General features: G+C 33.1%; 2 protein-coding genes and 1 pseudogene across 5 annotated transcripts; all 3 read left to right on the top strand.

The window, feature by feature from the left end:
• Window positions 1–521: 521 nt before the first annotated feature.
• Window positions 522–2,327, top strand: LOC105761172 (40S ribosomal protein S8-like; annotated as a pseudogene).
• A 1,884-nt stretch (window positions 2,328–4,211) lies between these two features.
• Window positions 4,212–9,266, top strand: LOC105761171 (fimbrin-1). Its single transcript, XM_012578901.2, has 15 exons — window positions 4,212–4,472; window positions 4,985–5,239; window positions 5,386–5,556; window positions 5,728–5,957; window positions 6,063–6,234; window positions 6,325–6,363; window positions 6,492–6,563; window positions 6,681–6,797; window positions 6,909–7,120; window positions 7,232–7,387; window positions 7,530–7,729; window positions 7,945–8,102; window positions 8,191–8,287; window positions 8,387–8,478; window positions 8,581–9,266. The coding sequence occupies exons 2-15, from the start codon at window positions 5,153–5,155 to the stop codon at window positions 8,842–8,844; spliced, it is 2,067 nt and encodes a 688-aa protein (XP_012434355.1). The 5' UTR covers window positions 4,212–4,472; window positions 4,985–5,152; the 3' UTR covers window positions 8,845–9,266.
• Window positions 9,267–12,800: 3,534 nt separating this feature from the next.
• Window positions 12,801–19,349, top strand: LOC105761173 (DNA topoisomerase 1 beta). 4 transcript variants are annotated; one of them, XM_012578903.2, is made up of 17 exons: window positions 12,801–12,981; window positions 13,184–13,294; window positions 13,847–15,090; window positions 15,236–15,430; window positions 15,594–15,674; window positions 15,897–15,956; window positions 16,056–16,150; window positions 16,254–16,410; window positions 16,490–16,615; window positions 17,168–17,248; window positions 17,465–17,555; window positions 17,637–17,770; window positions 17,936–18,004; window positions 18,095–18,184; window positions 18,452–18,555; window positions 18,640–18,808; window positions 18,887–19,349. In XM_012578903.2, the coding sequence occupies exons 3-17, from the start codon at window positions 13,891–13,893 to the stop codon at window positions 18,953–18,955; spliced, it is 2,721 nt and encodes a 906-aa protein (XP_012434357.1). In that variant the 5' UTR covers window positions 12,801–12,981; window positions 13,184–13,294; window positions 13,847–13,890; the 3' UTR covers window positions 18,956–19,349. The 4 variants fall into 4 exon arrangements, with proteins under 4 accessions (XP_012434357.1, XP_012434358.1, XP_012434356.1 ...); XM_012578902.2 differs by having other exon boundaries at window positions 12,802–12,981; window positions 13,184–13,240; XM_012578904.2 differs by lacking the exon at window positions 13,184–13,294.
• The last annotated feature ends 11 nt before the right edge of the window (window positions 19,350–19,360 follow it).

Genomic DNA, 19,360 nt, shown 5'->3' with positions numbered 1-19,360 from the left:
TATTTAAAAATAGGGATTTAAGAGAAATTTAAAATGAAATTGAGAGCTAATTGAGATTAAATATGAATTTGAGAGAAATTTGGAAGGAAATTGAGAGGAAATTTGAGAGAGGATTTGTTTGTAAAAAAAAAAGGTGGAAGTATTTATAGTTTTTTTTTTACCGTCTGGGGGGCAACGGTCAAATTTTTGACCGTTGCACTATTCACGCATGGTCTAAATCGCGTCCCCAGGGACACGATGTGTCAGCAAATCGCGGCCACGTCAGCGCGCTTTGCTGACATGGCAACAAATAGCTCTCTCAAGGACGCGCTTTGTTGCCCCGTCAGTAAAGCGTGCTGACGTGGCCGCGATTTGCTGACAAATCCCCTGACATCACTCTGACGTGGACGCGATTTAGGGGAAATGAGCCCATTCCGGTAAATAATAAAATACCGGACCTATTTCGATAAATTTAAAAAAATTTGGGCTTTTTTCAATAAATTGCCCTGTTTTTACCTTACATAAATGGTAAGTTGTGTGTATAATTCCTCTCAAACCCAGCTTTCTTCTTCACTGAAAACTTGCTTCAACACAAAATCCCCCCAAAGGCTTGAACTTTCTCCTTCAGCAGAGATGGGTATTTCTCAAATGCCTCCAATCTTTTTTATTATTTCTTCTAAATCATGTAATTTTCTTATTAATGAGTTCTTTTTTTTCCCCAATAGGTATTTCTCATGATTCAATGCACAAGAGGCTTGCCACTGGTGGCAATAAGAAGGCTTGGAGGAAGAAGAGAAAGTAATGTGAAAGATCTTTATTTCCTTTAATTTTTTTTTTTGTTTTTATTTGTTCTAGATAATTTTTGCTTTGTTTGGTAGCTTAGAAAGTTTATTTACTATTATAGAAAATATGGGATTTTATCTTGTGATTTAGCTTCCTTTCAGTGCTATATAGAGCTATTTTATTGACCTTTATTGGGAATTGATTCTAATGGCTCATCATGACTATAAATATTGCTATTATTTTATATCCGTAAAATTTTATTACCAGAGATCTTGTTTAGTTTCCTTTGTTTTTCAATCTGAGTTTATCCTGTTTTCTAAATTTTGGGGGTTTACTTTTGAAGGTATGAACTTGGAAGGCAATCTGCAAACCCAAAGTTGTCAACCAACAAGACGGTGAGGATTCGGATTCACGGTGGAAACCGTTAAGTTGCATGCTTGAGGCTTGACACTACTGGTGGGGAAGTGAGGCCGTGACACGTAAAACTCGAATCTTGGATGTGGTGTACAATGCATCCAATAGCAAGCTGGTTCGTACTCAAACTCTGTTGAAGAGAGCTATTGTTCAAGTCGATGCTGCTCTATTCAAGCAGTGGTATCTCCAGCATTACGGGCTTGACATTGGTCGCAAGAGCAGCAGCAGCCAAGAAAGAAGGAGAGGTATTAACTATGTTATGATCGCATTGATACTGTTTCCATTGTTATTTTCTTTTAATGTTTCGGTGTCATGGAAATTGAAGCTTTGGTGTCTTTAATTTGTTAATGCTATAACCGATTTGCTCTTGCATAATGAATCTTTGGGAATAGCTGTTTACAGTTTTACATTGTTTTACTTCATTTGTGTATAGGAAGGTGAAACCGGTACTAAGGAGGCGAAGAAGAGTAGCCATGTAATGAGGAAGCTGGAAAAGCAGCAACGGTATCGAGGATCGGTTGTTGGCTTGCATCTCTTCGCGGCCTGGTCAGTGTGGACATGCCGACGGGTACGTCATGTCTCGAGAGTTTTTTTTTTGTACATAAGATAAGCCTAGCTGAATATCATATTTATTCTAAAATATGATGTCAAATGGGGTTTGACATGTATATCTTGGAGGACAAGGAGCTTGAGTTCTACATGAAGAAGATCCAGAGAAAGAAGGGGAAAGGAGCTGCCTAAAATGGCAGCTACTTGAGATTTCATCTTTTTTATATCAGAATGGAGTCTACTCTCTCATTTTTGGCCCACTTTTCACCTTTTCATAATATTGATCATCTTAGTTGTTGTCAATTAGCTACAAATGACTTGTGTTGTATTAGTATTTGTTGACATTAGGTTTTGAGTTCAAACTTAGGGTGAGTTTAGATGGACAATGCGTTTATTTGCGGTTAGTGTAAAAATAGCAGTGGCGGTGAGAATGGATACTGTAGCGATACTGTAACGTGAGACAAAAAAGTAAGCTAAACACACCGCACCGCACCACATCCCACCTCACTGCCCATCCAAACCCACCCTTAGATATATCAACTACAGTGTTGTGTCCTATTCAACATTTTTTTGGGGGTATATGAAGTTGGATTTTCTTCAAATCTATAAGTTTAATTAATCCTTGTATGATGTAGTTTCATTTTTTTTTCTTTGCTTCTTGCTGCTGTTTTAATAGACTGTTCGGTGGATTCGGAGTAAGTATTGGAAATAGAAAATTTTAAAGGATCGAAATATAATTTTATTATTGTATATGTTTATTATTCTAGAATTTTAAAAGATATTAAATTGAAATTTTATCATCTTTGAGGAGTCGAAGTATATTTCAAGATAAGAGTTGCAGCAATCGCTCGGGCCGTCGGTTGCGCCCGAGTTACGGAAAGGGTGAGAGGAGACCAAGCTCTTCTATATTGCAAAACGAGAGAGAAAAAGATATTTCAAGAATAACTTGAAGCACAAGCAACACAGAAGGTAAGAATGCACGTCCTTATTACGTTCCAAATTAAGATAAAAACGACGAAATAACTGTTATAATGTGCAGCTCTACAATGTAAGCTGTCCATCTAAATTCAAAGACATGAAAATTAGATTTAGATAAAAATTAGACTCGTTTAAAGTATAAAGTAGACTTGGGATTCAATATTTAAGGCTTAAAGTCTGGCCTAATTCATTTTATATTTTTGCAATAATTTTTATTTTATTTATATATATATTACATAATTTATATCTTATAAAATTAAATATGTTATGAAATAGTACTATGTAAACATGAAAAAAATACGTTACGTTGTTTAAATTTAAATTTTTAATTTGTTGTAAGCATGAGAGTTTGAGTTTAATCCCAAACATAATATACTAATATTATGTTTGGACATGGCCCGCCCATAAATTTTGGATATCATATTCTTGAAAGGGAAGTTACAAACATTGAACATGAATAATAAAGCATATCTAAATTGAATACATTTTTTAATATGAAGGATTTTGCGTTGATATTTTCAAAATATTGTAATCTAATAATATTTTTCTTTTAACACAAGAAATTATAATTTTTGTCAATTATTATGTTTTAATGATATTATTGTCCAATACTGAGTATGTGTAAAGTACCTATATATACATTTTAAAATTTGATAATTATTTTATACATTTTTCTTATTTTATACATTTATAAGAAAATAATAAATTTATATATAGACCTATTCATGGGTCGAGCTAACTGCCTAAACTTGAAGGTTCGCCCGAAATTCAAAAGGGTTTGAGTAAAAATATTAGGCCTGAAAAATGGACTTGGGCAAAAAAAAGTAAACCCTTTTAAAATGTAGGTTGGGCTCGGTCTTGAACATTCAATGCTCGAGCTGGGTTATAATACTTTATATTATGTAATTTAAAACATACTAAAAAAAATAAACATATACTAAATATATAATACTACTCTAATGTAAACAGTAAAATAATGTTAAGATGACTATAAAAATTTTCAATAAATAAAAAATATATAAAATTATTAAATATTAAAATAAAAAATGTATAATTTTTTAAAATAATTAAAAATAATATAGGCAGGTCTAAAATGAGTTTAGGTTAATTATTTACAAATATGAGCAGATTTAGGTAAAATTTTAAGCCCAGATTTTGAGTTGAATCAAACTTGAGCAAGCAAAAAGTATGTTAATGTCATACTTAGGCCCGGCCCGACCCAATCTTAAACCGACCCGGCCATAAACACCTCTAATTACACAAAATTGTAATTCTGTCATGTTTTTAGTTTTAAAATTTTTAAATTTTAATATAATTGAAAAACACAATGAATAATCCATCCAAAAATTAGTTGCACAAAATCCCAAATTCCACGGTCACAAACATGCGGTGCAACAAAAGAGAGTGCATTCTATTTACTATACTCTGAGAAACACCTAATCATTAACAGAACCAAAAAACTGTTTGAAAGCCGGTCTTGCTCTTTGGTTGTCTAGAAGGGAAAAACTAAAAAACCGTTCTTTTTTTCATATTTTCCTATTTTTCACTTTTCTTTCTTAGGAGAAAAAATGGATCATTTCCTATCCGTACATCATCATTTCCTATCTAAATATAATCAATCTTACAGATATATACATTTTTTAATTCTTTAAATGGTTTATTTCTTGTGAGGCGGTGGTGTCAAGTAAAAAAAAAAAAAAAGAAGACTTTGAAAGGATCATATGATGAATTCTTTTATTCAAAAACCACAATAACTTTTCTTTTAACAGGTATGCATTTCTGGGTTTGTTTTGTTTTTTTGTTTCCTACATTGGGTTATCATTTGTTTTAATTGTTATTTTCAATTTTCTTTTAGGTTTTTTCCCCTTTTGTAATTGGTTGTTCCTTTGCATTTTTGGTTCAATGAAATGTTTTTGTTTTTCTGTTTCATTGGAACTGAATCGTGAAAACATTGAGTTAACTTTGAAATAATTTATTGGATTTCCGTTTGGTTGTGATTGTTTTGTTGATTGTTATAAGTTTAAAGTTAAACAAATTTGTTGGATTGTTTCTTTTAATCTTTGTGTTCATGGGGATCTATAGATAAGTTCTTGAATTGGAATTTTTTTAATTATTTTTAGATTAGTTTTAGTTTGTATGTGTTAGGGACCAAGGTTTATTAGATATTCATGATTGAGTATGTTAAAAGCAATCTATAGGGATGGTTCCATGAAGGATTCATGTTAATTTAATGCTAATATGATCCAAAGTTGAGTCATTGATTTGGTTTTCTGATTTTCAGATTCTGGCCTTGAGGAATCTTGTTTGAAAGTTCATCTGCCAAGGTAATCTGGAGTCTAGTTCGAATCCTGCATTGTCCATTGCTGGTTGGGTTCTAGATCCATTTGGTCTAACTTGCAGAAGAACTTTTGGATAGATTTTTCTTTCTCTGCTCGAACAATCTGTAGATATGTCTAGATCCGAGGGTGTTACGGTCTCTGACCGAGCGCTTCAAAACCAATTCATGCCTATTGAGTTTCGTAACCTTAAAACCAAGGTAAGCATACTTTGTTCCCTCCTCAATTTATTGCTTCAACTATTGCATTATTAGTATTCGGTTTTATTGTTTTATTATGAATGTAATTTGATATAATCTGAACTGTTTTTTTTTTTTTTTTTTTACTTTATTTATATGATTTATAGTTTGTTTCGGTAAAGAACGAAGATGGTAAAGTTAAAGTTGGAGATTTGCCACCCTTGATGGTGAAATTGAAGGGTCTCAGTTCTGCATTTACCGAGGACGAGATTAAGCAGAAATTGGGTGAATCCTATGATGACATGAGCAATGAGATTGATTTCGAAACATTCCTCCGGGTGAGTCATGTCGTATTCTATTTTACTGTTATTAATCATGTAGTATTGTAACATATGAAGAAAAAGGAATCATTGCTTTGGTTAAAATTTACATGGCATTTTACATTCCATTAAGTTGATCGAATTTGTTAAAGTGCACTGACGTTGTGCTTGGTTGCATGGAATGAGCAGGAGTATTTAAATTTGCAAGGTCAGGCTAAGGAAAAATCGGGTGGTCAAAAGAATTCATCATCTGTCCTAAAGACCTCCTCAGCCACTACACTCGTTGAATCAGAAAAAGCCACTTATGTTAGACACATAAACATCTATCTTGCGGATGATCCATTTTTAAAGCAGTTTCTTCCGTTGGATCCGGCTTCCAATGACCTTTTCAATCTTGCAAAAGATGGAGTACTTTTATGGTAACCTTTTTTTTTTTTCGGGGGTGCTCCATTATGTATTCTTTTTTCTCTACAAATGCTGTTATAGAGCAGTGACACTGGTTCTGTTCTCATGTACTTTTGCAGTAAGCTTATCAATGTTGCTGTGTCGGGAACAATAGATGAACGAGCTATTAACACGAAAAAGGTACTTAACCTATGGGAGAGGAATGAGAACCATACTCTAGCTCTCAACTCTGCAAAGGCTATTGGCTGCACCGTGGTAAACATTGGCACCCAGGACTTGGTTGAAGGAAGGGTTAGTACGGATAGGCAGATTCCTATGTGAGTTAGAACGATATTTTCTTATCATCTGATGGTTTTCACCTTGGTGTTACTTGTATTGCAGCCTACTCTCTTACTTGGTTTGATCTCCCAAATTATAAAGGTAGCTATCTAATCTAAGTTGTCTGCATCATTCATGTGCAAGTACTTGTATAGCCTGAAACAGTCGATATAGACTGAGAAGAGTGGGTCTCAACTTTTTCTCATCCTTACTATCTGTGACAATTGCAGATTCAACTGTTGGCTGATCTCAACCTTAAGAAGACACCCCAGCTTGTAGAAGTGCTGGATGATGGCAATGGAGTAATCAATTTCTCTTTTCATTTGATTGATGTTTAACGAAGCATTAATTCTCGAAAAAAACATTTCTTTCAAACAAATGGACTGATTTGTTCCCATTCAAATTATTGATACTTGCAGGATATTGAGGAACTTATGGCGTTAGCTCCTGAGAAGGTTCTACTAAAATGGATGAATTTCCATTTAAAGAAAGGAGGCTACGAGAAAACTGTTACGAATTTTTCTTCAGATGTGAAGGTATTTGACTATGAGAAAACTGGTTTAGCGAATGTTACAGCAATTAGATGTATTGCTTGATGTTGCTTGAATTCATAATTTAATATGTTTTACTCATTTCTGTCCCTGCAGGATGCAAAAGCTTATGCTTTCCTGCTTAATGTTCTAGCACCAGAGTACTGCAATCCGTTGACCCTTGATACTAAGCATGCTACCGAAAGGGCTAAATTGGTACTTGACCATGCAGAGAGAATGGGATGTAAACGATATTTAAGCCCAGAAGACATAGTTGAGGGCTGGACGAATTTGAATCTTGCATTTGTAGCTCAAATCTTCCATGAAAGGTGAGAAATCACAAACCTGGCAGTCATAACACATACTTTCCATGCTCGTTGCTCATTGCGTGGTATCTCCAGTGATATAATCAGGTAATAAAAACATGTGTGCTTTTGCAGGAATGGCCTGAGTGTAGATAGCAAAAAGATTTCTTTTGCAGAAAGGATAACAGATGATGTGCAACTGTCCAGAGATGAGAGATGTTTCCGACTATGGATGAATAGTCTTGGAGTTGAGAATTACGTTAATAACGTCTTTGAGGATGTCAGAAACGGGTAAGTTTTCCTCTGCACTAATGTTGTTAAAGTACTCAAGTTCTATGCATTATCCTTACTGCAGAATTTCAGCATACATTACAAACAAAAAGGTTATGTTAATTTCCTGATTTTCAACACAATGAGCTTGATTTTGATGCAGATGGGTACTTTTAGAGGTGCTTGATAAGGTTGCTCCTGGATCTGTCAACTGGAAGCATGCAACGAAACCTCCAATTAAGTTTCCATTTAGAAAGGTGGAAAATTGCAATCAAGTGGTAATGATCGGGGAGATGTTGAAATTTTCCATTGTGAATCTTGGTGGAAATGATATAGTGCAAGGAAATAAAAAACTCATAATAGGTACTTTCCTCTGGTCTTGTTTTCTCGATTTAAGATGATTTCCTTCACAGCTTTGCATGTTTTGCCTCGATTAAAAAGGTCAACAAGTATTTTTTTGATAAAGGAATCTACATTGGGTGTAGAATTCTACTTGGCATTAAGCTTTCATATATGAACCTTTTGTCGTTTAATATTGAAAAGAGATCGTTGCTGAAAGTGGATTACATGTGTTGCAGCATTCTTATGGCAATTGATGAGGTACAATATGCTTCAACTTCTCAAGAGTTTGAGATCTCGCTCCCGAGGGAAGGAGATAACTGATTCATACATCATAAATTGGGCAAACAGGAAAATCAAAAGCACCGGAAGATCCCGTCAAATAGAAAGCTTCAAGGTTTCAGAATTATTTCCATTTTTTCTTATAGTAATAACATTAATTTAAGAGTTAAAACTAATATTTATATGTTACTCTAAATCTGCAGGATAAGAGCCTTTCGAGTGGACTGTTCTTCCTTGAACTTTTAAGTGCTGTGGAGCCAAGAGTGGTCAACTGGAACCTTGTAACCAAGGGTGAAAGTGGTATGATTTCTTGCTAACTCGAATTAATTTTTCATTGGACTTTTGTGACATTATTTATCGAGCCAAACTTAACAGTTTTTGTCCATGTTGGAATTGTAGATGAAGAGAAGAAGTTGAATGCAACATATATCATAAGTGTGGCTCGTAAGATTGGATGCTCCATCTTCTTGTTGCCTGAAGACATCATGGAGGTAAAGTTGCAGCTATATACAAGTCACATTTTCAATCTTGAATTTGTATATCTACAAATGATAGGAAATAGGAAATAATTCGGTGTTCTAATGGTATGGCAGGTAAACCAGAAGATGATGCTCACTTTAACAGCCAGCATTATGTACTGGTGCCTTCAGAACTCACCGGAAGAGTGCGAGACCAGTAATGGTTACAGTAGTACTTATGCATCAGATGCATCTTCTCCGGCACCATCAGTTAATGGTGAAGATGAAAGTTCCTCACTATGTAGTGAAGTCCCGAGCTTAACCATCGATGACGCTGCCTCAGACATTATGGTCTCATCATCTCAGTTCGAGAATGGAGAAAATACTACTGTTGAGTAAGAGATATTGAATGCCAATTGGTTACCACCATACATGGTTCAGACCATGTAGCAAGCAAAAGACGAAGTATGGTTGCGATCTATGTTACCCGGACTCAAAGATAAGGGTTGTTGGAAATGAGTTTGGTTTTTCATATATATCTTCGGCTGATACAGCGTCCATATTCGGAATATGGATGTTAGACGTGAATATTACAAAAAAAAAAAAGAGTTTGAGTAACATAGGTTGTATGTTGCAGCTATGGAAGTCCAACTAGACCTTTGAGAGATTGCTTTAACTTTATTAACATAGTTTGCATGGGATTGGCTACAATGGGTTCCTTTTGTCTTGGCCGGAGGAGAAATTACCACCAGTAAGTTTTTCTCATCATTCAATTGTATTTTAGATAATATTCTTCGACAATAAACAAATATTATGCTTTATCTATACGACTTCAAAGCTTTCAAATTATTAAATGCAAAGATATATATGATTTATACGGAATGAGCCTTTACTTGTAAAACAAGTCACCTCCCATGTAGGTTTTTCACCAAGTATTGTACAAGGATCCACCTATGGCTTCATGGACTTGTTTGTGAAGATATTTTTCTGTATTTGTTATATGTAGGAATCAACTATACTAAACCTTAAATTGCATCATCAATTTACCTTTCTAATAAACTTTTGTGTGAGTGTGACCATTAATATTTATCCAATTTTTTTTGGGGTATTTAAAGTTTTTAAAATTGTCTCTACTAAATTATTGCAAATTAAAAGCTGAGGAAAAATGTGGGGTGGAAATTTCATGCCAAAAGAACAATTTTGATGATGCCAAAGGGAAATTTCTTAGTCTCATATCTTTTAGGAATAATGACTTTTCTTACTTCAATTTAAAAAAAAAATTATTTTAACCTTTTATTTAATTATTCGTCTTTTTAGCCTTTTTAGCTTACATTATTTATTAAATCACCTAAAAATGGATGGAAAAGTTAATGTTTGTTAACTTTCCTGATGTGGCATACATGTGGATTTTCACCAGTATACCACATTAGTAATTAATTATTTTTTAAAAATTTAAAAATATTTTATATTTTTATACTTTTTTTAATTTTTTTGAGTTTTTAAATTTTAAAAAATTAATTAATTATTGATGTGGCATCCACGTGGCAATCTACGCGTATGCCAAGTCAGCAAAGTTAACAAACATTAACTTTTTCATCTATTTTGAGATGATTTGATAAACAATACAAGTTTAAGGGCTAAAAAAGACGAACAATTAAATAGAAAGCTAAAATGATATTTTTTTTAAGTTAAAGGGCTAAAAAAGTCATTATGCCAATATTTTATTTCTATTTATACTATATATAATGTATGAATCGATTTGATATCATTAATTAATCAAGCATTAATAAATTATTAAAACCTCCCTTTACAAAGTGATAAATATTATTATAATGATTTTTATCCTTTATATTTTTATAAAAATTTATAAAATGCCTAAATATAATACGATTTGAACTTAGGTCCCCACAATTATGGCAACCATAATTTTACCATTTCAATTGAAATCTTTTTAATTTTGTATAATTTTTATATAATTTTTCACTCACATTATGAGTGTGGTGCAATAATCTAATTATATTTTTTTTAATTAAGTTGGTATCACAAATCAATTAAACACAAAATAAATTGAAAATAACTAAATAACTTTTTTTACAAAATAATAAATATAATTATGATGATATTTTTACATAATTCAAATACAAAATAAATTTTTAAAAATAATCATAATTCATAAATTTAAACTTAAAACACTTTAATTTTATTAACTCAATCTTACCAGTTCTATTCAATATCAATTTTTTTTATAAATATGTTTTTTTTATAATATTTTTCACCTAGACGATAGTATTAAAGAAATGTGGGCAAAAAGACAACTCTAATAAAAGAAGGAATAAAATCATTGGTGCATTGCTATATGCTTGTTCAAATTTCTGTTAAAACTGAATTAATCGATCGAATTAATCTAATTCGGTTAATCGGTTGGTTAACCGATCTAGTTCCGTCGAAGGTCGGTTAAAAGTTTTTTAAAATTTCAGTTAGCAGTTAATTCAATTTGAAATCGGTTAATTAACCGAATTAACCGAACTTAATAAATAATATTATATATTATATGTATTAGGCTATTACTAGTTCGGTTAATTCGGTCAAATGAACCTTATAAATTTATTTATTTTGATATGTTTCATACTTATTTTAACAAAAACAAAAACAAAACATATAGATTTCGGTTAATTCAGTTAACCGACCAAATTAACTAAAATATTTCGGTTTGGTTACTTTTTTTGATAATTTTTTGGTTTAGTTAACGATTAAAGGATTAAAAAGTTCAATTAATTCGATTAATACTAATTCAGTTTGATTAACCGATCGGTTAACCGTTTGAACCGCCCTAATACTACTACTAATAATAATAGAAGTTTAAATTTGGTAAAGGATAAAATTATGGCACATGAAACATGAACTTTCTATTTATAAATGCCTTATGAGAAGTGGCTTTTTATATCTCAATTTCTCTGTCTTTATCCACAATATACCATAGAATATGTGGCATTTAAACAATCCCTCTCTATCTTTTTTTTTTTTAAGTTGTTTTAATTCTTAAGCAAAAGATTTGCCCTCCCTTAAGCAATCATAATTCCTTCTTCTTCTTCTTTTTTTGCTATATAAAAACATATTCAATGTTTTTTTTTTAGAATGTTTTGATATATTTAAGGATGTGTTTGGGTTTTTATTTTGTTTGGATAAATAATTCTTTAAAAAGTTTAAGTTGTTGGATTTTTGCGAGTTAAAAATTATAAAAAAATAATGGGACTAAAAATAAAAAATATAAAAATTTAATATAGATATTTTGAGTTTCTGTAAAATATATAAATGTTTTAATAATATAAAATATTAAAATTAAATAAAAATAATATGTTGAAGTTTAATTTTTTTATTTTTAATAATTTTGAATAATCATGTGGGATTTTAATAGAGTGTTAGAGTTATTCAAATTTTCTTTTAAATTTCTTACAAATTATTTTTTTGAAGATTTTCCTTATTTTATTATTTTAAAACTTTGTGAAGTTCTTCCCAAATCCCTATTTCTAATTTCTTTCCAATCATTTTACTAATCACTTTCCTCACTTATAATTTATAATTAAAATATAAAACTTCAATAACTTTTTAACTAATAATGAGGTAAATAAAAAATGTACTCAATAATTTTTATTACAAGATATTGAAGAAACTTAAATTATAACTACAACTATATATACTATTAATACAAAGTTGGGATTATAGTGATAAATTACAACTCACTAAGAGGATAAAGAAAATTAAGGTTTGAGAGGAAGAAGAGATATAGCCAAGAGTATGAAGAGGGCTGAGACTTGTTCTATTTTTCAATGTTAGGGTGTCTCTGGTTTTTCCTGAGATGTCACGTGTCATCCTCATATTAGTTTCATACTTCCTAGAATCTAATCAACCTATTGGTGTATTGTCTTTGGAGATAGATATATGCAATGTACCTTATTATCTTTTAATTATTACTTTATAGAATGATATAATAAAAGATTAATTTTTTTCAACATTAATCTGATAATAGGTTTGTATCATATCTGTTCTTTTTTATACCATACTTAAAACTAATCATAGTCTCTCCCCAACCCTTAAATACAATAATAATGCGCTTCAACGTACTCGAATTTATTTCCTCTTGCACTGGCAACAATGTCAATGTCAATTGAATTAAGACCTAAGTTGATTCTAATTTTAAAGATAAATAAATATTATTTGGTATATCGATTTAAATAGAATGAATATGTTGCCCAAAATGTCCCAAGCCCATAAAGCTGCCCTTCCCCTTTACCCAAAGGAGGAGAAGAAATCCATAAGGGCCACAATCAAATGTTAACTTTTTATTTTTTTTAAACAATCAACTCAGAATCAGAGAAAGGGAGAAAAAACAAAGAAAAATTAAGAAACAAAAAACTATAAAAACAGATTGAGATAAGAATATAAGAAAAATAAATTAACCAAATAAATAAATAAAGAAGAGGTGACTCGACTCGATCTGCTCTTTATCCAAATCTGTGTCGATCCTCTGTTACAGAGGTACTTTTTTTTTTTTAATTCTTTCATTCTTAGGGTTTCTTTTTGCTCAAGATTTGAAGCATTTTTTAAATTGTATCCTGTTTTCTTAGCTGCTTAAATGTTTTTAAATTTGATCATTCCTTATGAATTGGGTTATCTTCAGCTCACTCTTTTAGGCTTTTTGTTCATTTTTTAAGCAAGAGCTTTTTTTTTTTTTTGTAAGGGAAAAGAGCAAGGAATTTTAGCTTAATCGGTTCTACTTCTCCTCAGAAAAACGAAGGTTCAATTCGTCTAATTTAATCGCTTTGGTTTTTCTGGCTAAATTTTTAGCACTGTAAGTTAGATGAAGGTTATTTAGTTTGTTCTTATTGGTAACTGTTTGCATGCGCAGACATTTGGGTTTAGAGGAAAATACTATCTTCTTTTCTGGGTTTTTTGAGATGGGGTCAATCATTAGGTTGCTTTTTTATTTAGGGGTGTTTGGCATAGTGGGTATTTTTAATCTAATAGAACTTTTTTTGGGCTATATGCTTGTTTCATTATCAATTTAGTTTAATTCCTGGGATATTATATGAGGGTTTTATGGACTTTTTTGTGTGAATATGCACGGATAAACATTTAGGTTTCAGAGGAAAAAGCTCTATTGTGATGTGTGTTCTGACTATTTTGCTACTTACTGGGGTCATTTTTGAATTTAAGGTATGTGGCATAATAGGTATTGTTATCTGGTGGGATTTGATTGGGGTTTTTGATTGTTTTATTGGTTTTTTCATTGAGCTTGTATTGGAAGTACACTCTGTTGAATTTAATTAGTTGCCGACTTATAAGGGTTTATATGGAAAGTATGCTTTGTTCCCAAAAGTAATTCGAATTTTGTTTTAATCAGATTTTTTATTCAATATACATGCCAACACTGTCCGTGGTTGGATAATGGCTGTTGAGGCTCCTGCCAAACATGTTTTTGATTTTGACGACGACGATGATGATGATGGGCCTGTAGTGTTCAAGAGGAATAATACCTTGTCCTCTAAGCAAAACCAGTTAAACTCCGAAATAAAGAAGGCATCGTCTCAAAGGTCTGATGGGCATTCTGGTAGTCGGGCCTTCTATGTACAAGCTTTGAATGGTCAAAGTTCCAGTTCTCAGAAGAACAAGGCATTCCCATCTTCTAAGTCTCTGCCTGTGAGATCTCCTATTTTGAGCCCAAAAGCATCAACATCATCTGCCAGGACATCACCCGTGAAGTCACCAGTGGCGAATTTTAAGACACCAGCATCTTTAAATGATCACTCAAAACAAGCCTTGAAGCAGAATAATTGTAATGTTGTCAATGAAGGGAAAAGCCCAATTAAAGGTGCCACTGAAGCAAACAGTGACGACGACGATGATTTACAACCTTTGAGTGCCCGGCTTAAGGGGATCTCAAACCAAGGTACCAAAGGGGCGAGCACTTCTAGTACTGCCCAATCACATCGATTAGTATCAAAGACTGAAATAAAGGGATCCACCAAAGATCCAGATGATGAAGCTCCTTTGTCTGTGAGGTTCAACATGAAGTCCAGTGCTGGGACATCAAGTAGTAAGCTGTATGATTCTGATGAGAAGAAACCTCTGGCATCTAACAGCGAGCAGAAGTGTTCAACTGTGAAGGGCAAGCAGGAAAAGTCTTCTATGTTGTCAGGTAAGAGGCCTCTTGATAAGGGCAATTGCTCAGATCAGTCTTCAGCTAAAAAGCCAAAGATCTCAGATACACCTACAGCAATGAAATCCAAGCAATTAACAGTGAAAGCTGAAAAGGAAAAGGCTGACGAAGATGATGATGATGATATTCCAATTTCACAACGAATAAAAAAGTCACCTCCATCAAACAGTAAAACATCGTCTATGAAGCAAAAAGCAGCCAAGGTTGTATCTTCTTCACTTAAAAAGTTAAATAAAAAGTCGAAGAAAGAGTTCAAAAATTCTAAATATATTAAGTCAACAAAAGTGTCGCCTAGTTCTGGTGATGGGCAGAAAAAGTGGAGTACCTTGGTTCATAATGGTGTCATTTTTCCACCCCCATACAAGCCTCATGGGATTAAGTTGCTGTATGATGGACGGCCTATTGATCTAACTCCTGAACAAGAGGAGGTATATATATGCTATAACATTTATATGTTATTGTAATTTCTTGTGCTTATGTGAAGTCAAGGTTGTCACTGTAATTGCCTGGGAAGTTCAAAGTTCTCATTCAACTTGCTGAAAGATGTGATGGCCTAATCTGTTCATTTTGCAGGTTGCAACAATGTTTGCTGTGATGAAAGATACAGATTACATGAATAAACCACAGTTCAAGAAGAATTTCTGGGAAGATTGGAGTAAATTACTGGGGAAAAACCATACCATTAAGGACTTGGACAAATGTGACTTCACTCCAATATACGAGTGGCATTTGCAGGAGAAAGAGAAGAAGAAACAAATGAGTTCTGAAGTAAGTTGGTTGAAAATAATTTTTGGCTTCAACATAAACAATCACTTCTGGTACTATATCTGTCTTAGAACCTCCATATATTTTCACATCTTGTTCGTCGAAGCAAATTCTCAATAACATCATTGAGTTTTATAATCGTTAAGCTTGATCGTTGTTGGTATAGGAGAAGAAGGCTTTGAAAGAAGAAAAGTTGAAGCAGGAGGAAAAGTATATGTGGGCTATTGTTGATCGCGTCAAAGAGAAGGTGAAGATTTAGCTTTGATTAGAAGTTTATTTATCCCTTTTTATGACTTGTTTTATGACTTCTTGATATAATTTACTTGATTACTGCTTGTCCCAACACTTCTTGTTTTGCCACCAATCTCCTCAGTATCTATTAAAATTGAACTGTTTGCTTCATATTTATTAGTCTCTTTTCTGCTTCCTATGAAGTTCCTGCTAATTCAGATAATTGTTTTAATTGCAGGTAGGAAATTTCAGAGTTGAACCGCCTGGTCTTTTTCGAGGTCGGGGAGAGCATCCAAAGGTATTGCTGACATGCTTGATTACTCTAAAGCTGTAGAAAATAATATGCTTTGTTCTGAGAGTTGAATTTGTGGGATTCTTTTACTACTCTTTTAATCAGATGGGAAAGTTGAAAAGACGTATTCGCCCAAGTGACATTACAATTAATATTGGAAAGAATGCCCCAATTCCAGAATGTCCAATCCCCGGTGAAAGGTTAAGAGACAGAGAGCATTCATTTTCTTGAACATATCAAAGGGTTGGAGGTTATTTTCAAGTAGATTATCTTAACTTTGATCCTTTTTTGTTTGATTGGCAGTTGGAAAGATATAAAACATGACAATACTGTCACATGGTTAGCTTTCTGGAATGATCCCATTAATCCAAAAGAATTCAAATATGTATTTTTGGCTGCTAGCAGTTCTTTGAAGGGTCAAAGTGACAAGGAGAAATATGAGAAAGCTAGGATGCTGAAGGTAATAAGCAATATGATAGATGCTTTTAGTTTTTGTTTTCTGAACCATGTATAAATGGATGTTTGTACTTTAAATGTAGGAATATATCAAGAACATCAGAGCAGCATATACCAAGGATTTTACGTCTAAAGATGTTACAAAGAGGCAAATAGCAGTTGCTACCTATCTTATTGATAAATTAGCTCTTAGGGCGGGTAATGAGAAGGTATGTTGCACATGTAACATGAAACATCCTATTTTTGTTTCTTTGAATTTGTATACAATTATGTTGACCATTGTTTAGGATTGAATTGAATGGAGGAAATTGATTGTTGGAGCTGCTGTAGACTGTTAGGTCCTACATGGATTTCTGCTGATATTTATGAAAATGTTAGTGGCTGGTCCTTATAACAGAAAAAGGGCAAAAATGGTTTGCATCATCAACTAAATCATTTGCTACTGTTTCTGTAGTAGCTTTTTTTTTTCTTTCTGGCTGCTCTCTTAACTTTTTAACTCTTTCGACTTCGAACCAATAATGCTGTGCTCATCATTGTGTTTGGTTTATCTGTGTCCAAGGATTTGTTTGTTCTTTTCTGTTTTAGTTAAAACTTCTGTTCTCAAAAAATAATTGGGACTCAGGACGAGCTAGATGCATAGGTTGAAATATGTTGATAGTCAGTTGTTAATATGTTGTTAGGTCCTATAACCTTTAGTTATCGAAGAAGCTTTCAGGCAATTCTTTTCAGGTATTTTCATGTTATGGTGGGCAAACGTGCAGGATGATGATGAAGCTGATACTGTTGGTTGCTGCACACTTAAAGTAGGAAATGTGGAGTGTATTCCACCAAATAAATTGAAGGTAAAGTCAGTTTATGTTCCTGGAAAAGATACAGTATTTCTTTTGTACTAAATTTGGTAACTGTTGGAATGGACCCTATGACTTTTTATTTAAGTTTTAGTTGATTTGCAATTAATGTTAGTTCTTTGAAAATTTTTGTGGAATTCTATGGAAGCTAGTCATACCTTCTGGTTCATATTGGTGGTAACTTTTTTTTTTCTTGTTTCAATCATTTAGTTTGACTTCCTTGGTAAAGATTCGATTCAATATGTGAACACAGTGGAGGTTGAGCTTCCTGTCTACAATGCAATTGGACAGTTTCACACTGGTCAGTTTATGATCTCCCATTTTTGGATTCATATGCAGATGATTGACTTAAGCCAAAGAGTATGGTCTCTCTTTTATGCAGGGAAAAGCAAAAGTGATGATCTTTTTGACAAGCTTGATACAAGTAAACTAAATGCACATTTGAAGGAGCTCATGCCAGGGCTTACAGCAAAAGTCTTCCGTACCTACAATGCTTCCATTACATTGGATGAGATGGTAAGTTGCAGCCTATGTATGACAAACATGCATTTCACTCTAATATGCTTGTCTTAATGCTTTATGTACTTTTCCAGTATTTCTTATGTGATTTGAATGGATAAATTTTTAGAAAAATTTGTTTAACATTATTTTTCATTTGTATTTTCTTTGGTTGGATAATAGTTAAATAAAGAAACCAAAGATGGGGATGTGGCGGAAAAAGTTGTAATTTATCAGCGCGCAAACAAAGAGGTAAGAACCATTCCCTACTAGATCTTAAGCTAATGGAGTCTAGTTCGACGTACCATTTTGGCTTCTAAATTTTCATTGTTCTTGCTGCAGGTTGCAATCATATGTAATCATCAGCGGAGTATTTCAAAATCTCATAGTGCACAGATGTCAAGGTTGACTGAGAAAATAACAGAACTCAAGGTAATAACTCTTTATAGAACTTTCTTAGAAAACTTCAATGGCTTTCCTTGGAGCACCATTGTTTTGTTAGTCGGGTTGCTCCCTATGTATCTTATGCCCATGCTTTATTTAAAATTTTAGTAGTCCTTTCTCAGGACTTGTGTCTTTTTAACTTCATGCACTCAGGATATGTTCTGCATGGTGGTCTCAAATTTAAAATTCTTTTCCTCACAATTTGGTGCCTTTAATTTCCGTCCATCGGGCTGACCTTTTTCCTATTGCTTATAGGGTGTTCTAAAGGAGCTAAAAATTGATTTGGACAGGGCTAAGAAAGGAAAGCCCCCATTGAAGGATGCTGACGGGAAGCAGAAGAGAAACTTGACCCCTGAAGTGTATTATAACTCGTTCCTTGCTTTTCTTAAGCTTTAATACTATTGTTGTGCTAGTACTATCGATTCATCAACATATATATGCAGGTTAGAGAAAAAGATAGCTCAAACAAATGCCAAGATTGAGAAGATGGAAAGAGACATGCAAACTAAAGAGGATCTAAAAACTGTGGCATTAGGCACATCCAAAATTAATTACCTTGACCCCCGGATTACAGTTGCATGGTGCAAGCGGCATGAGGTTCCCATCGAGAAGGTAAACACTATTTGTTAACAATTGTTAGGATGACACATTATTCAATTGAGATTCATTTCTCATTATGTTGCTTCACAGATATTCAACAAATCACTTCTGGCAAAGTTTGCTTGGGCAATGGATGTAGATCCTGATTTCAGATTCTAATCATCTAAGTGAATGAAACCAGGTTGGTGCCATGAAAATCTTACTCCCCAAGGAAAAGACGAGAGGACAAAGGAACAACCAAACCAGTCCCCTTTCTTCAATTATCATCCATTTTTTTCCATGAAAGTTATTTACAATATACTTCTTTTTTCCCCCGTGTCAGCAAAAAAATTCATGTTATATGTCAAGCTAATCTAATCAAGGGCAGGTTGGCTCATTTCCTTTTTTCCATTTCTAAAAACTGTTCAAATGTTGGCAGAGAAGAGTGCAACAAAAATAGTCCGCGTTTTAGCTTTGGAACATTACTTACGAACTTTCAAATGTTGAGATACATTGATGAATTGTTCAAAAACAGAGTTAATTTATACTTTCCCTTCTGGGATTTCATCTGTTATTACCATTTTC

Source organism: Gossypium raimondii, chromosome 11, assembly GCF_025698545.1.
Source record: "Gossypium raimondii isolate GPD5lz chromosome 11, ASM2569854v1, whole genome shotgun sequence".
NCBI lineage: Eukaryota > Viridiplantae > Streptophyta > Magnoliopsida > Malvales > Malvaceae > Gossypium > Gossypium raimondii.
The sequence above is the reverse complement of the archived record's forward strand: the minus strand, read 5'-3'. Positions and strand labels throughout refer to the sequence as shown.

Excerpts from the sequence above, each read along its gene's own strand:
- LOC105761171 (XM_012578901.2), top strand. The coding sequence starts at position 5,153 with ATGTCTAGATCCGAGGGTGTTACGGTCTCTGACCGAGCGCTTCAAAAC. Across the intron at positions 6,798-6,908 it reads ATTTTTCTTCAGATGTGAAG|GATGCAAAAGCTTATGCTTT; the intron begins GTATTTGACTAT and ends CTGTCCCTGCAG. Across the intron at positions 7,121-7,231 it reads GCTCAAATCTTCCATGAAAG|GAATGGCCTGAGTGTAGATA; the intron begins GTGAGAAATCAC and ends GTGCTTTTGCAG.
- LOC105761173 (XM_012578904.2), top strand. The coding sequence starts at position 13,891 with ATGGCTGTTGAGGCTCCTGCCAAACATGTTTTTGATTTTGACGACGAC. Across the intron at positions 18,185-18,451 it reads AGAAAATAACAGAACTCAAG|GGTGTTCTAAAGGAGCTAAA; the intron begins GTAATAACTCTT and ends TATTGCTTATAG. Across the intron at positions 18,556-18,639 it reads AGAAACTTGACCCCTGAAGT|GTTAGAGAAAAAGATAGCTC; the intron begins GTATTATAACTC and ends ATATATATGCAG.